General features: G+C 38.7%; 1 protein-coding gene across 3 annotated transcripts in view; it reads left to right on the forward strand.

Moving 5' to 3' along the window:
• The window catches only part of GALNT7 (polypeptide N-acetylgalactosaminyltransferase 7), a 67,227-nt gene extending 48,964 nt beyond the window's left edge, over positions 1–18,263 (forward strand). The window contains exons 4-12 of one of the 3 annotated variants that reach the window (XM_054166106.1): positions 719–849; positions 1,094–1,173; positions 3,296–3,478; positions 6,531–6,648; positions 8,109–8,231; positions 9,711–9,929; positions 12,428–12,526; positions 13,796–13,924; positions 18,156–18,263. In XM_054166106.1, coding sequence (XP_054022081.1) covers positions 719–849; positions 1,094–1,173; positions 3,296–3,478; positions 6,531–6,648; positions 8,109–8,231; positions 9,711–9,929; positions 12,428–12,526; positions 13,796–13,924; positions 18,156–18,164 — 1,091 coding nt within the window. In that variant the 3' untranslated portion in view covers positions 18,165–18,263. The other 2 variants (XM_054166100.1, XM_054166092.1) reach the window with 2 other exon arrangements.

Consider the following 18,263-nt stretch of genomic DNA (forward strand, 5'->3'; position numbering starts at 1 on the left):
GACCAATGTGTAAATACAAATCTGTAACCATTTAAGCTTAGCCTATCTTCATGCTTACACAATTACTCATCCTTTTGCTGACCCAAGTCCCTTTGTCTAAGGGTTTCCTGTCTCAGCAGTATAATGAGCCAGAGCTCATTCACTGCAGTTCTGGCCCTCCAGTTATTCCAGTTAATCCTCAAGAGATTAGCATAAGATAACTCCCAACTCCAAGGGGGAGGGTGATAATTTTAATATGGTAGGTTTCTGTCTTGGGTGACTGACAGAAAATTCTGTGAGGCAGAAAGTGAGTGAAGAACAATGTATAACTGAAAAGTGGTGCCTTCAGCTGTACCTATGACATGATCCAGTGAGATAAAAACATGTGCTGAAGTGTAGAAATGTCTCTTCCTGGTCAAAATACAAGCAAAGACCCAAAAGCCACTATGTGATGTATTGCAGTGACTGACAATTGTCCACCAAGCTCCCCTGTGGTGTGGCCAACCAGTTCTTTTCCTTCAGAGATGCCAGAGATAAACCTGTGCTATAAACTCAGAGAGCTCCAAGTCATGACCTTTTCAGGGTTAGTCTTTTTGAACAGTAGTATAAGCAGTTGAATTAAAAGGTTCTCTTGAAGGTCTGTAGATATATTTGAGAAGAGTGGGAGTTGGGTTTTAAGAGTGTGTAAGTTTATTATTAAACCTCTACAAGATTATTTTTTTTCTTTGTTATTTGATAGCACACTTAAAAGAAAGGCTGGATGAGTATCTTAAGCAGTGGAACGGCCTTGTAAAGGTATTTCGAAATGAGAGGAGAGAAGGTTTAATCCAAGCTAGGAGCATTGGAGCCCAGAAGGCTAAACTTGGACAGGTACAAGTCTGTATTTTTTTCCCTATTTTGGAGAGGACAGGTGGTGGTGACTCTTCAAATAGATTGTAGAAGCATAGTATAGTGTTATTGATACTTCTTTTAAAAGAGATGAATTTTACTCATTTAACCTTGATTTCTGTTTATAATATGAAAATATTTAAGTGTAAATAAGCCTAATTAAATCATTGTGATCTCATATACAGAAACAGAAATATAAATTACTGTGTTGTTTTGTTTTTTTAAGGTTTTGGTTTACCTTGATGCACATTGTGAAGTGGGAATTAATTGGTATGCACCACTTATAGCTCCTATTTCTAAGGACAGGTAATGTTCTCCTGTTGTTTCCAGCATCTGGTCTCTTAGGAAGAAAAAGTCACAGTAACAATCTTTGCTTTTCAAACAGTAGTCAATATGTTTTAGAGCTATAGAAAAGCTATGTAAGTATAAAAAGTATAAAAGCTACACAAGAAGGAAGGAAGGAAGGAAGGTGGTCAGGCAAACAAATCTCCAATAGTTTATTTTAGTGGACATACTAAGTATTTTGCATAATATAGATTAAATGTAAGACAGCTCTTGTCATTTGCAATGATCTGAGGGGCCATCATAAAAATGTTCTGACTCAATAAGGAGCCTAATTAAAAAGTTGTTTTGATTTAATGGGGATTTAGAACCCTATAATCTCAAAGTTCTCTAACTTTTTCATCTTTGTTCTTGCAATGTGTTCTTACTTGTTTTCTCTGAAGCATTTTGGAGTGTTACCCTTAGCAAACTGAGGCCAGGGCTCAAGCCTGTCTCTGCTGCAAGTCCGAGCTCTTGCTGGAAGTCAGTGGTGGGAACGCCTGTTCTGCATGTATGGGATCTGAGAGGTGGCAGAGGAAAGCAGATCCCCAGGGGCTTAGTTTCTTCCACCTGTTCCAGCTGCTGTTGCTGCCTACTACCACACTTTTAGCTTGTGTGGTCAGGGGGTATGTGTGTATAGGAAACCATGTGCTTGTTTAAACTCTTTAATCCCATAAAATAACCACTTAATCATAAAAAATATTCCTTAACCTGTCATACTACCAGAACTTTCTTGGAAGAGGTGGGTTTTGTGTGTTTTAAAGGCTGCAACTCAATTTGAAGACTGTATTTGAGCCAGGATACTAGAGAGAAGATGGAAATGGTTGTGTGCTTCCATCAAGTGTGCATTACTCTTTTTTAAAAGAGAAAGGTTGGTGAGAACAGGCAGCTTTAGAGGCACCCTCCAGCATGACCTGCAGAAGCAGTTTACAGGAGCACCAGTGATGCCAAAGCACACAGTGCTGGAGGGCAGTGCTCGACAGCTTTCTTCCAAAACTGGCACACCCTGGGTACAGCATGCTGCTATTTCTACCTCAAAGATGACCATGGCATCAGCATTATTCTTCCCCTCACTTACTTTTCCATCTCATAGGATATGACTTCAAGCTTGAAGCATTTCCATTTTTTAGTCAGTGGGAAACTCATTTGAAAATTTGGGGAGGATAACAAGATAATGCCTTGGTGGATATTTTATGTGATGGAGCATGTTGAAAATCAAACAGGAAGAATTCTACTGAAGACTGCTACTGGAAGAGCACCAGTAACTTGTTTTTTTTTCAATCCCAAGAGGTCACATTTTAAGGGCAATTGAATAGGGTATAGAATAGTGAAAATCCATGTTTACATTAGTAAAAGCTAAGAGCTTCTCATACTTGTGGACAACTAAGATCTGATAGTAATAGATATGACAGGAAGTAATAATACCATGAGACCCCCAGCCCTCTAAAGGCTCCTCTTGCTTCCATCAGTGCTTTGTTAGAAGACCAGTGTCAAGAAGTCTCATATTAACTAGTTTATCAGTACTTTTTTCTTTATATATCAGCAATCCAGAAATAACTTTTCTGCTTTCAGAACCTCTTAAAACAACATGAAGGACTACTTTTAATAATGAGGCTTAATTTTTTATAAATATGCTTCCAAGTGACTTTTCAGATGAATTGCTCTTTAAGCCTAATAATAAATGGTGTAACACTCGGATTAGACAGATTACTCTTCTGAACTTGTATTTTGCTCTTTCTTTCCTTTCTATAAATGTTTCAGAACTACATGTACTGTGCCTCTAATAGATTACATAGATGGGAATGATTATTCCATTGAGCCACAACAAGGTGGGGATGAAGATGGTTTTGCCAGAGGGGCCTGGGACTGGAGTTTGCTATGGAAACGAATTCCGTTAAGCCACAAGGAAAAGTCCAAACGAAAACATAAAACTGAGCCTTATCGGTAAAGAGAGCTGTTTACATACTGTGACTTGCAATGAATAATTGTCTAAACCCTTTCATTTTTCCTCCCCCCTCTTTTCCCATGAACTGTGGTCGGTGCACGTGTGCCACGCGGGTCCTTGCACATAACCGCATCTTCCCTGCCACCATCCGCCACACTACAGAACCACGTGCACCGTGCCGCTTATAGATGTCATAGATGGCAACACTTATAAGATTGTACCACAAGGGGGTGGTGACGAAGATGGGTTTGCTAGAGGAGCGTGGGATTGGAGTATGCTTTGGAAGAGGGTTCCCTTGACCAAGCGAGAGAAGGAAAGCAGAAAGACAAAAACTGAACCGTATCGGTAATCACTAAATCACTTAACCCGTTTCTTGTTTTTCCCAAAGTCAGTATTGATCCACTAAAACTTGCATGTACTTTCAGCCTGAAAATCCTTGTGTTTCTGACCACACCAGCTGCTTTGTTTAATCAGACCTGTTTGCCACAACTGACTATTTGCTCAAAATATCTTTGCTACCTTGTGCTGCCTCTCCATTCCTGCTCTTGTGTGGTTAATAAAGAGTGCACATTAGAATGACACGGTTTTGTTTGGCAAAACAAAATGTTTTATGACTTTGATTCCAAGGAAAACTTTATTTACCTAGGACAGGTATTTTTTTAAAGTAGTGTTGGAAACAAAGATGCTTATTTAACCATTTGATTTGAAATAACGAGCATGCTGTAAGTATTTGTAATACCTGGTAATGCATAAAATCTGTAGTCTGCTGTCATGGCTTGATGCATGCATACAGCGTGCCTGTGCATCCAAAAAATGCCTTTTGCCACATTTTTCCCACTTGCTTCATAACAGATCACATCTGACAAAGCAGCACACAGTTTAAGAGTCTTGGCTAGATATTTTCTAAGGTCTCAGTATGTTAGGGGATTTGAATTTAATACACAAAACAGATAAAACCACCACCTTATTTTCTGGGAAAGCTCCCAATAACTTTTGCAGAAGTCTCACCTTTTTCTTACACTTTACATGGGGGTATGTTTCTTCTTGGCTAACAGAAACCAGCTATAAACTCTAGCTTGGGGTTTCTGGGTAGCTTTTCAAGAGTGGGAGACCGGTTCTGTTGTCTTTTATTGCTGTCCCCTTTACACTTAACTAATCATGTTACGACATTCAAAAGCAATCCTCACATCTTCAGAATCTGCTGTCTTCTATTGCTTCTGTATTTCATCTAAACATTGTAAGAACTGATGTTGGTAATTCCCTATCCTCACCCATGATTGTTTCCTGCTAAAATGGCAACACATGCAAGGAAGTTATGAAGCTTTGATCTGTTTTGTTGACAATATAAATAATACCACTTTCTGACAAGGCCGTCCACATTGGAACTTTAATATTTGCTTAGAGGGGGATAAACTGTTTCAAACATCACTGTTGTGTTTTGTGTTCACCATCCAAACAGGTCTTAAAATCCTTTAAAACTGTTCCCAGAAACAAAGAACACATGTTCTCAGAATGGTTTAAAAGATGACTTTATTTTCAGTAATACTTTCAGAGTTAAAATACTTCTTTTAAGCAGAGACATACCCTGCATCTGTTTATGTCCAGACTGTATGCATTTTGTTCCAGTAATACTAAGGCAAGCAAGACCAAATAAAAGTCTCTCTGAAACCATAGCCATTCATGCTTAGTTTAAAAAGAAAACCAAGCAGACAAACTCAGAAAAAATAAATAATATAAAAGCCCCCTTAACATCTTAAAGCGCAGAAGCAAGCTTCTCGTAATCCGCGAGTTGCCCCAGGACTGAATCCTGGTTTCACAGTATTATGCTTACCTCTCACTGAGCTTATGTGGATTTTACTGTGTTCTTTAGCACACTTGACAGCATGTTGGAGGCCAAAACCAAACTTCTTCATCTGAGGTCTTGACACTTAGTAAGTCTTTATAAAGGTGCTGAGGAAAAACAAAACACAGGAAGGCCACAGAGCTGTGCTGTGCAACATGTTTCTCTCTGCTGTGCCCTCTGGCTTCTTATTCTTTGAACTTCTGTGGTGCAGAAGCAATGTTGGAGGAAAATATAGTAGGCACACAAGTAGAAGGGGACATGTAGGAGTAATTCAGCACCTGTAGAGGTGATTTAGAGAGCAACTAAACTGGTAATCACTCTACTTAATTCAGCTGATACACCCAGCAGCTCTAGTTTTGTTGTCACCCTGCCCCTGTTATGCAGGGGGGCGCATGTAAACCTGACAGGTTACTTAAGCAGTTCTCCCCCACAGCATACGTGTGCAGAAGGGAAATGCATGATCACTGCTGTTAAAAGGAGCACCACCATCTTAAAAAATCTAACGGAATTAAGAGACTGAGTAATGGCTCTAGAAATGACCCATCTTTCAGTTATTTGTTCAGGAGAGAATATTTCACTTGTACTGTATTTGGCTCACCAGAGTGATCTATCTGTAGGATCTTTCTCCTTTCAGTGCTGCAGATCATCTGAAGTCAGGGGAAAAAAAATAAATCACTTTTTCTTCTTTATCAGCCTTTTTTTTTTAAATTGCCAACTTAGCACTGACTCCAGCTTGTATCCATTAGCGGGTTTATACATTTCTTGATCCTTAGCTGAAAAATGCTTGGTATGTGCATGGTAAATGGCTTAACATAGCCTACTCTGTTTCAGTGTGAGAAAGATACCAAAGAATTTTGGTTAGAGCCATTCTGTAAAATACTCTAATCCAAACCATGATGTCTTTTTGGTAATTGAACCTCGGCATAGATGGAGGGATTTATAAAGCCATTTGGGGGGTGGGGAACCCACCACAAAACCAAACCAACCAAACAAAAAGAATCACACAACAAAACAACAAGAAAATCACTAAACCAAAATGGAAACCTTGTGCAACTTGACCCAGGCCCTCTTAAAAATTTTACTGAGTGCATTAAAAGTGTCTCATTTGGCAGTGGTAGAAAAAGAGCCAGAGGAGGAAGATAGAAAGGTATAATTTAGCTGGAGAAACTCCATTTCTTGTTTAATAAACAGTAAGTTTCAATGTGGCAGCTCCTTGGAATGTAAAGCAGTCTGCTATGCAGTCTCATTTGTTATCTCAAAGATGTAAACAACTTTCAAGAAAGAAATGTTACACTGATTCTCACCTTTTTTTATTTCACTGGAAGCCTACTGTCTGGCTTCTTTTAAAAAGAAAAACAGTAAAATATGAGACTTGACTAAAAATTATACAGATGTCACTTCTGAAAATTGCTGGAAGCTGATCACAAAGCTTTATGATTTTTCAGCATTTTGCCATTTATCCACTCTTTATACGCTAACAGTGAATTACGACTTTAATGCTTTCTCCAAGTGCTATCTTTTGGCAAAAGGAGTTACACTGTTTCCCTCTTTCAGGTCCCCTGCAATGGCTGGTGGATTGTTTGCCATTGAACGTGATTTCTTCTTTGAACTGGGTCTGTATGATCCAGGGCTTCAGATTTGGGGTGGTGAAAACTTTGAAATTTCTTACAAGGTAAAACCAAAGCTTGAAAACTAATTCAGTTTAATAGATCATTCTCCATAAAAACTGCCCAGAAGGTTTTGTTGTGAGGGCATGTTGTGGTAGAGATGCGTGTTCTCAATTTTTCCTCATGGGTTTGTGGGACAGAAGTGTTCAGAGGTGGCCTAATGCAGAGACCTATGTGCTGAGTAATCCAGATTTTGTTAATGGTTTGGGATTGAAAAATGGTTTAAATGGAAGTTATTATAGAGGACAAATAGCACCCAATTTATACATAGATGCCTGTAAAGTATATAATAATGCAACAAAAAGTCATCTGCCCTGCCATTTTTATGGGTGAAAAAAGATCTCTTAGACTTTTCAAATTTTCAAAAGCTTCTTTACAAGAGAAGTCTTCATAATGGGAGTGCTAACTGCATCACTTGTAATCACTACAGAAGACTTTGGTTTCGCTCCTAGGCATATGCATGCTCTTCAGTTAGCAGGAAACATAAGATGGTAATCATTAGCTTCTTGTAGCTTTGGTATTCATAATGACACAAGTGGCAGACAGCAGGAATCTGTCCCAGTTAGCAAACATAAGTGGAGACGTGCAATATCCTCAGCAGCTATCTTTGAAACTGTCGATGAATTTTACTGAAAGTACATGGAGAGCTCCCCTAGATACTTTTGCTTTTCATGATTTTGAGGAAAGCTTTGAGAGCACTTGCTCGATTGTAAATCCATATGCAAAAGGTAGTTATTGAGGCTACTGCACATACAGAGTCTTTATCCTTCTAACTCTCCCTCTCTCTTGGAGCTAAATCATGATTGAAATTACATAGAGTAGTTCTGTAATTCAAATGCTGATTATATAGAAACCTCCTAATTGGTTTAGTGTATATCACAACCGATTTTGAGAACTAAATCACATTTATGAGGCTTGCATGCTGGCTCCTAGTTGGCAAATATAAAGCCCTTGCATAGCTGATGGGTTTCTTTGATGAAAATTAATTGCTTTGATTATGATGATGCAACGAAGGAAGTAAACTATTCTGCCCATCTTTCCTAATGCAGTTAAGTCATACTTATTATTAATTTGGAACGGCCTCAAAGTTACCTTCAGTTTAGCTTTGATGCTACATTTCAAACTTGTCAAAACTGAGCAAGCTGAGATTTGGGTACAGGGTTTTTTTTTCTACATAAATGGATTACTCAAGGACATGTGGAAGGGGCAGAATTTCAGAATGGTAATACATTTTACTCAGTTTTGATTTTCAGCTACTGCAGATAAAGGAAAAATGTGTTTGTACTTAGAATTCAGTACAGCCTTTCATTTCAGAGACCTAGTATGTTTGTGCTTACATCTGAAGCGAAAACATAAATCTGTATCACACAGTTGGTATAGTAATAAAAGTATTTGACATTTCTTCCATAACTTATCATCTAAATTTCTGTGCTTATATGTTAATAACCTTTGCTTCAATTTGTAGATCTGGCAATGTGGGGGAAAACTGTTGTTTGTTCCCTGTTCTCGTGTTGGACACATCTATCGTCTCCAGGGTTGGCAAGGAAATCCACCCCCTGTGTATGTTGGCTCTTCTCCCACATTAAAGGTACTGTTTTGTTGCAATCTTGAAGGCAGGTTTTTTGTTTGTGTTCTTTTTATAACAGAAGTTTTAGATAAATGTTTTAAAATTATTACCAGTTTGAAGAGTACTTCATCCAAAGCTATTTAGTGTCTAAAGTTGAGATGGTTATCCCCGTAAGAGGGAAGTCTTTGTGCCTATCTCACTGTTAATAAGAGTAGAGATTTCTGTAACCCATATTCTTGCTCCATCCCTCCCTGCCTTTGAGGTACAAATGACATTTCCTATTGCATACTCTCACGACCCCAAGCTGCACTGTGCCCAACTGAAGTACAAACAACTACTACAAGTAACTACAGCATGCTCCTGGAAATAGTGATCATGGGTTTGAAATCCCCCTTTGGCTTGATAGGGTGTGACTGTAGGCTGAGTTACCACATACTGTCTTTATGGTAGAAATCTAACCTGACATCCCAAAAAAGAGGCCTATATTATGTGAACTGATTAATACTTTGATCAAGCAAGCACTAGGACCATAAAATGGAGAGGAGGGGAAATGAGCGTAGCTGGGGATATAGACAGACCAATGGGAGATAGGATAGCAAATGATAGCTCCATTGTGCAGGGCAGGCAAGATGTTTGTTTGCTTTGTCTGAAATTACAAAAACCATTTAATTCTTCTAAAAAGCTGATCAAAAGTATTTACTGCATATCTAAACATCTTACATGAGTCTGCTTGTCCCATTACTGAGTACAGCAAACCACTGCTGAGTGTTCTTAAAGCTGCTTCTCTGTACAACACAGGCAGCAGGAATAGGTTTTGTCCTCTTCAGGCAACCTGCTATCCCCATAGGAATATGTTTGCTTTATAACTTTGTTCAATTTATGCTGAATGTGGATTAAGGTGAAACAATATTTTGTGCCTTTAGTTGGATCTATTAAGATTGTTTTAACACTGTGTCAGTAATGCTAGAAGAACTGTACAAGGTGAGGTGTGCATCTAGAACATGTACAGGTACTGTAGAGATAAGAGCCATCAAAGAAACTGAGAAGAAAGATGAGAGGGAGAGGCTTGTTCACCAGACCAGCTATCCATTTTTCCCCTTCTCAAGGCAGCAATAAACTACTTAAGATAAAATCTCCTTGGTGTGTCACACTGACCCATTTAAGACTTCATTTTTTCACCCTTGGTGAACTAATGCGTATCATTCCCTGTATTAAATCTACAGAGGATGAATAGAAACTCTGAATTGCAGTTCTGATACACCACAGCAGAGGAGTGCAACGTTTTATTGCACCCATAACTGAAGACTCTTTATTTTCAAATAAGCATTCTTTGAACTTAGGAAGACTTTTGTACTGTCATTAAGCAAGCCAGTTTATTTTGATGGCTTTAGTCCTAAACTGTCATTTGAAAACCATATTTGTGCACCTCGTATAATCTGCTGAATGTGACAAATTCCTGGTGCTACATAATAATTCCAACAATGTCATTGCTCTTCACAGAACTATGTCAGAGTTGTAGAAGTGTGGTGGGACGAATACAAAGATTACTTCTATGCCAGTCGGCCGGAGACAAAAGCGCTGCCCTATGGAGATATATCTGAGCTGAAGAAATTCCGTGAGGATCACAACTGCAAAAGTTTCAAGTGGTTTATGGAAGAAATAGCATATGATATACCTTCTTACTATCCCTTACCACCTAAAAACGTGGACTGGGGAGAGGTAAGTAGAGTACATAACCTGTATTTATCAAGGAGCTTCTTTTTTCCAAATGGAAATGGTTGTTACTTGACATCAGTCTAAGAACAGGCTTTTTGATTATTTAATTACTGCTATACTAAGATGTATGATAGCAGGAAAAAGCTATAGAGAGATAACCCTAGGAAAAAATAATACTGTAAAAGTGGGGGGGGGTTGGGGTTTTGTTGGGTTTTTTAAATTAGCTTCACAGATCCTTGAAGGTTGATTTTTAACATTGTCTTTAGCTATGTCTCCAGCCTTTTTTTCTTAATTGGAGTTTAGGGTCACTTATGGTTTGGGTTTTTTTACTTTGTTTTTTAGTTTGGGTTGAATTTTTGTAACAAAAAATGCAAATCCTCTGTGTGTAGGAGAATTGGTGGGGATTAATAGGTGAAGGTCTTTCTCTGTGAAGGCCTAGAGAACAGGTTATTCAATCCAGGTGGAGTACATTCTGCCTGTGTTTGCTAGCCTGGGATGTACTCATACAGTTACAGCCTCAGTAAATCTGCATGTAATGATTTTATATGATTCCTTAACAGTCATGTACAGCATGAGCATATATGAGTATGATTTTACTAAATTAATAATGTTGTTTCAAATTTAACATTTTCACATGGTTGACAGACAGCATATTGCCGTGTGAGGCAGGACATTTCACTGAGCCTTAGAGCACTTAGCTCACAGCTGGAGGAGCTATTACAGCAGGTCTTCTGCCTGTGTTCAGTTTTGTTGTGCTGGTTCTAGGCTTACCTTGTCTCCTGTTAGTTTCACTTCTGCTGGTTGTGGAGGCAAAATCAGAAAGTCATCTCACTATGAGAGGAGGATGTCTGTGTCCTGCTAAATTTATGCTGTTTCCTACAGCCAAGAAAGCATCATCTCTAATTTATCTGAGAAATTAGTGATACAGAATGTGTGCATGGAGGAAAGAGGATATAAATAATCATGTATCTGATGGACTGGGTAAACAATGACACCTTCATTTCCTACCTGAAAGCTGGTACAAGGCATGAGTTACTATATTAGCCTTAGACCTCAATTTGAATCTATGTGTAAAGGGTTAGGAAGGCGTATTATATGCTACTATTTACTGAGGTGAAAGTATTGGAAGAGAATAAAATTATAATGGCCACCTTGTGGGAATCATAGAATTGTTAGGGTTGGAAGGGACCTCAAGGATCATCTAGTTCCATCTCCCCTGCCATGGGCAGGGACACCTTACGCTAGATCAGGTTGCTCACAGCCACATCCAGCCCTGGCCTTAAAAAGCTCCAGGGATGGGGCTTCTACCGCCTCCCTGGGCAACTTAGTCCAGTGTCTCAGCACCCTCACAGTGAAAAACTTCTTCCTAACATCCAATCTGAATCTACCCATTTCTAGTTTTGTTCCATTTTCCCTAGTCCTGTCATTAACTGACACCTGAAAAAGTCCCTCCCCAGCTTTTTTGTAGGCTCCCTTCAGGTACTGGAAGGCCACAATAAGGTCTCCTTGGAGCCTTCTCTTCTCCAGCCTGAATAGCCCCAACTCTCTCAGTCTGTCTTCATAGGAGAGATTCTTCAGCCTTCTCCCTGATAAGAAGACAGCACTGGTAAAGCACTGGTAAAGTCAGAAGTTCAGAAATGTCTCTGGAGTTTTAACTCATTTTCACTAGCTGCTAGTTATCCTACATCTGAGAAATTCCTCCCCTTCATTTGTAACACCATGTCAATTGTATTTCCAAACCATCAGGAATAAAAGTGTGGAATTCACGTTCCCTAATACTCTCTGGACGTCAGGTCTGATCTTAGTCCTCCAGACTCTCTTCTACCATCACAAAGGAGAAAGAGGCTCTGGCAAAGAAAATAGGTCTGGAAAGAATGTTACTTGTCATGAAGTCTTCATAAAGTTCTTTGGCCCTTCTGAGCAGGGAATAAGATAATGAGCAGTTGAGGTGTGCTTTCTGACAGAAGTTGTGTCCTATTTATCCCTGTGCCTGACCCTCATCACATTTTGTTTCTTTTCCCTCATAATTGCTGCTGCAGAGGGCACATCTGAGTAGCAGGGTCCATGGGCTGTGCTTGGCTCCAGTTAATAACTGCCATGCGTTACTTCTCTGCATCCTGTTTCTCTTCATCCACAAGATGAGAGCAACTTAGCTCAGCTCCTGCTTTATTTATGAAGACTTGGAAGCCTGAACATGCTTTGATAGGCGATTGAATAAATTAAAATACTTGAAAGTCCTACATTTTGGTGTCATTAATTTGGAGTTTTGCAACTCTAGCTTTATCAGTGTACTCTAAATCACATAAGAGCCTGCAAATTAGCATGGGCAGCTTGAAGCTCTGTCTCCCAGAACATCAGTAATTGAATTTCATACACAGGTTTGTCTTGCATCTCTCTGTCAGATATCTGTTTCTGGTCTGAAAGATAAGTGGGAATCCTCTGAACTCTTTCATGCTTATTTTTGCCTTGACACTAAGTTAGAGTGCAACCCTTTTTTCCAGATTAGAGGCTTTGAAACAGCTTACTGCATTGACAGCATGGGGCACACCAATGGTGGCTTTGTTGAGCTTGGGCCATGCCACAGAATGGGAGGAAATCAGGTAAGGAGCTTGGAGGCAAGTCTGAAGGAGAATTGTTTGCAGGCGAGTTTTCTGTTAAGCCTGTACGTAGAGTCATGTAGGTGCCAGCTACAAAGATGAGAATAAAAGTTTTTCCATAAGTATATTGATACTGCTAAAATACAGGAATCTGAAAATGTCATTTCAAACACAAACAAACCAAAATTGAATGCAAATTCATAATCGCTTCTTCAGTACTTCAAGTACATGAGGATGCAAGAACTGTGTATTGAAGCAGCCATATCACTGCATTAGAGTAACTGAAGCTTTTAGCACTGCTGGTCATTCAACATTTATTTTCACTTAATAATTAATCCTTCAGTAAACAACCCCTTTATTCACTTTGGCTAAATTATTTCTCAAAGTTGTTCTGTTCTAATGGAAGTATAAAACACTTCTATGCAGTAGCTTGTCTTCCACAGGAGACAAGATAGAATACAAATTTGTCTCTGCTTCATTTACAAATCAGTTGGCAGAACATAAATACTAATAGGTGGTTGCAATCCCAAGTCATTACCATGCTTGACCTGTGTCTTTGTAAACCTACCCACACTATCACAGAAATATGCTGTTCTGTCTGTACATCTCCTTTTTCAGATGGAATTTTTTTCAAATTTTGAAGACCTTATTTATGCTGATGTGGACTTGAACCAGACAAGTTTTGTCATGGCAGTCATGAAATCGCATGCAGGATTATGCTCTTGAAAGTCATATTTGGGTTAGCGCTTAGTAGCTTCTGGAAATGTTTTCTGTTTTGATATTTAATTTAAAAGTTGTCTGAGTTGTCTACTCTTTCTCTAACCATTATTTCACAAGAATTAGTTAGCATATCTGTTTGTGTCTGGATGTATTAGTTTGATTTCCTCCATGGGAAAAATGCCAAAGTTTTAACTGTCTTCACATGAAATTACTGTCCAGGACTAAAGTGCTACAAGAGCTGTCGAAAGACAGTGGATTGTTTGGCCAAACGCTTTCAGAAGTCTATGAAATAGGAATCTCTTTGTTTTTTATTATTTTTGTCATGCTAAGTCAGTCTTTTAGCCTTCTAAATCCTACAGGCAAATTACCCATGGAACTGAGTGTCGTGATAATGAAAGTACATGACATCATGTAAATTAAAAGAACCTTCATGAAAGATAGGGGGAATAACATGAGAGAATGTTTTGAGTGATGAAATTTTGCTGGTGCTTTCAGTGTTTCTGAAATATTCATTATTTTGAGTCAAGTTTCTGTTTTTTTTTTCAATCTAAGCTTTTCCGAATCAATGAAGCTAATCAACTCATGCAGTATGATCAGTGCTTGACTAAAGGACCAGATGGATCCAAAATTATGATTACACACTGTAATCAGAATGAACACAAGGATTGGCAATACTTCAAGGTATGCATCAGATACATGTTAGAAAACAAACTGTAATTTGCATCTTCTCTTTTTTGCACTTTTTATATTATTTTACATAGATCTGAAAATCAAGAGCTGTAGCAAGGCTAACTGAAGCAAGTATTAGTTACACACTTGGAAATCCAGGCTTGCCAGGAGAAATTCCTCTCGGGAAAGATGCTGTTACTAGCAGTTCTAGTCTTCTGTAGCAAGATCTCTAAGGAAAATTTCGTAGAGCTACATGTGCTGCACAGCTATGTTATGAGGAAGCAGAGAGGATGTCCGCTACCAGTGACAGAGTTTCTAAAAGTTTTTAGTGACATAACCCTCTATGCTTGCATGCTTTCTGTCAAGAAAGTTTTATCAAATGCATGCTGTGAGATGACCGAAATGCTGGGCTGCATTTAGCAGCTAGAGTTGATATTAGATCTGATTTGGGGAGGTCTGAATGGAAGTGTTGCTCTATCTAAAGCCAGAAAGATGTTACCAAGCCTACATAGGAACAGGTAAATGTAGTGTTACTCTTTACCTTTTTGTGTTGTCTCTGCCTTCTTCAGTATTCCCTTTTCCTGTTCATTAGCTGTTGTCTAATAACATGCTCTGTTGTGAATTTTGGGTGTGACGCCATTATAAGGCTATTGCAAAATCTATGAATCTTTAATGTAGACTTGGCTGATCCACATGCAAAGGCTGCTGCAGTCTATTATAGTCTCCACATCCATAAGGCCTCTATTAACGCTAGTTTTGAAAATGTTACTTTAAAAAATGTCTAAGGTTGTTTTTCTGTTTGTCTCTTGAAAAATAAGACTGAATAGTCTAAGGGTAATACTATCCTTGGATTGTAGCCACTCCATTTTTTGATATTTGTATAGAGCTAGGAGACACCAAGCACCATAATGCCATTTTAATCTAGCTTTCTTGTGCCATGTAGACAGACAAAATTTTTTAAACCTGAAATGTAAAAACTGATCAGCAGTGTTTTGGTGCCTAACAGCTTGTGCTTTAATACTGGAAAAATACGTATCACTAATTAACTCTTCAGCCATTCAGCATGTGTCCTGGCATGCTACTTGGCTCTTCTCAAAGCGTTTTTTCGGTGAGCTTAATATCCACGCTGCTTAAGCTTTGAGCAGTAGCAGGGCTTCAGTGTCCATAAGCAAACATCCAGAACAGGTCTGGCAGTGGTCTGTGTATTGCTTTTGTTCAGACATCTGTTTACCCCACAAGCAAAGGACCCTGATGTCTGGCCACACAGCAGGAGCAGGTATGGAGCTGAACCAACATTTGGATGTCCACATGCTTGTGGAAGTGGTGGGAGAGTGCATAGGGCAGAGCTGTGGACCTCCACCCTGACCACAGTGCCCTGGGTTTGCTTCTCTGTTGCTCTCCAGACTAGATGCAACCAGTCATCAAGTTAGGGCTTTATCTGGCATGGGGAGTCAGGCCATTTTGCAAATGTGTGAGACTTGGGCATGGCAGCAGGGGGACTGTGGAAGGAGCCAATGTGCAAGTCTTGGCCTGAATGTGCTAGGCACAATGTCTGCAGTTACTCACACCCTCTTGTCTTTTTTTCTAAATCAGGGAGGAAAACTAGTGTGTTTTTCCCAGTGTGGTTAAGTGTTGGTGTTGTGCAGTTGCTTTATGTGAGAAATAACTGAAGGGGTATCTGCCCAGTGAAGTCAGTGCTCATAAAGATGCCCTTGAGTGTTAACCTTTTGGGTTGATTACAGGATGGATAAAAAGGGTGGAAGCATTTCAGACACAGTTTTACTCATGTTCTTAGCAGTTTCCTGCCTTAGAGAAATGAGAGGCATCCCAAATGGACCTATATGGATCCAACATTTCATAGTAATAAAGTCTAGATTTAACAAATAGTAAAATGAGTATGGAACTGATCTGTTCTGGGCCCCTGAAACCTGGTTTTGTAAATAGCTATATTGCATTCATGGGGGGGAAAAAATAATTAAAAATTCCAAAGATTAAAAAACAAACAAAAATTACAAAACAAACCCCCCAACAACACATGTTCCTGATGCTTTTGTTTTCCAGAATCTGCACAGATTTACTCACATTCCATCAGGGAAGTGCTTGGATCGCTCCGAAGTCCTCCATCAAGTTTTCATTTCAGAGTGTGACTCCAGTAAAGCAACACAAAAATGGGAAATGAACAACATCCTTAGTGTGTAGACAGACAAAACCTACCTACTGACATATTAATTTGTACAGGACTGAATATAGCCTGGAAACTGCTGCAATTATTAACTTTGTACAGCTGCGAGCCTCCTGGCTTGGATGAAGGACATAGAGGAACTGTGATTATTACAATAACATTATCATCTGCAGTTAATGTTTACAAAACTGCTTTACCTTAAACTCTGTAGATGTTTACATCTTTTTGTTTTAAGATGTTGGTAAATTAATGTGCTGTTAGCTATGTTTCATAGGAGCATAGTTAAAAGCGTTGTCGTCTTCTTTGGATTACACTCAGGGGTCTGAAGACAGTTTTTTTACACACACTTGAAAAGGTTGGAGTAACCAGATTTTCACAGAACTTGGTGATTATCAACCTGTTGTATATTTTTATTTAATTTTACATCTTACTAAGCACTGCCACAGGTTATTAGCCAGGGTGGCCTTCTCTCACAGTCATGCTGCTTTTTTGGAAGGTGAATTTCAACATATTTAGTGCCTCTTTCATTTCTCTCTTTCACAAGAAAAGCGTTTGTTGGAAATCACACAAAGGATTTTTCTGAGCGGTCACCGGGGGTAGGGACCAACCAGCCCACCCCATGTAGTTATTGCATTAGCAAAGACAAATTTCTGTTGCCAGTTTGGCTACTCTAGTTCGACTAAAAGCTTTCTATGGTGCAAGGAAGAGCTCAGCGTCAAGTTCAGTGTTGATGTGGTACATCTTGATGAAAATAAGCACCGTCACGATTCCAGCTAAGAATTTCTAAGCACTAACTTGCTTGTTTAAACCATGCCTTACATAAAAATAATAAAATTAATTTAAGGAAAGAAATAAAGCTGCACAATTACACAAAACTTAGAAAGAATCCAGTGCTTCATTTGTGTTGTTAGTTTAGGTGGAAATCACTTAGAGATGAACTAAAACTTTCAATTTGGAAAAAAACCACCCAGCTTCTTCACCCGCCTGCGTAATTCTTTACATCCGTCCGCTAGTTTGGATGCCAGATTTGGATTTGAAAAGAGAAATGGAAATCCTGAGACCATACTTATGCATACTAATTGTCTTCTTATTTTTGTCATTAGAAACTTCTCCTGAGGGATTACAAACACAAAATACAACCACTTGGTGCTACAGTGTACAGAATAGAAAGAGAAGAAGTTTCTAGAAACATTCTGTAAAGGAGTTGATGCAAAATCCCATAGGAGTATTTACTTCGAATGAACAGAGAGGTGGAAGAGAAATTACTTCTCCTCACTTCCTTGTTCCAGGTTTTGTGACTGCTAAATGTTAACATCAGTGTACTGATTTCATAAGAGTTACACCTATAAAATGTCACACTTAAATTTGACTAAATACTTCCCTGAAATCTACAATAGCATTGCATGCAGCTTCTATTGATGTTAACAAGACTTAGGTATCATATTTGGTGACAAGAGTTTGATCTTTACAGGCTGTCTGCACTGATCTATTAGTTTAGGATCTTTCCTGGTTTCTTTAAACTTCTCATCTATCCCCTCAGAGCTATGAAAACTAGAAAATAAAGGAGGGAGAAACTGGAAAAAAAGGAAAACGAGGGGCTGTATCGGTACTTGTTCCTTGTGTGTATGAAAACTGACTCCATTTTTGTGTGTTGGGTAGATAATCATACGACTATGCATAAGAGGAAGAATGGTGGCACATAAATTGTGCGTTTTAAATGGGTATTTTGTGCAATTCATTGAAAGCTAACGCTGTATGTGAATATGAATCTGTATGTGAGACTGAAACCTTACAAAACATGAGATCGTAAGAAGCTGTTGCTGTAATGACTTTTTCCTACTCTAGCTGGCTTGGAAAAAAAAAAAAGTAATTCCCATATTCTTGCTTTGTAAGTTGATGATAATATCACTATGCATTTCTACATATTTTATAAATTTGATTTATGCAGATTTTGATACACTGTATGTTTCTGTAGAAATTGTATAAATCTCGAAGAAATTTATTAGGGGTAAATCTGAGAAACCTATGTATATCTTACTTATGGGTTACTTGTTTTTTTAGGTGAAGTAAATAAAATATTTGAATTTTTGGGTTTACTACACGTCTACAGAGTAAAAAATGGATTATTATCTTTATAGAAACCCCGAATTGCAGAAGCTAGAAACTTCA

This window comes from Dryobates pubescens, chromosome 1 (assembly GCF_014839835.1).
Source record: "Dryobates pubescens isolate bDryPub1 chromosome 1, bDryPub1.pri, whole genome shotgun sequence".
NCBI lineage: Eukaryota > Metazoa > Chordata > Aves > Piciformes > Picidae > Dryobates > Dryobates pubescens.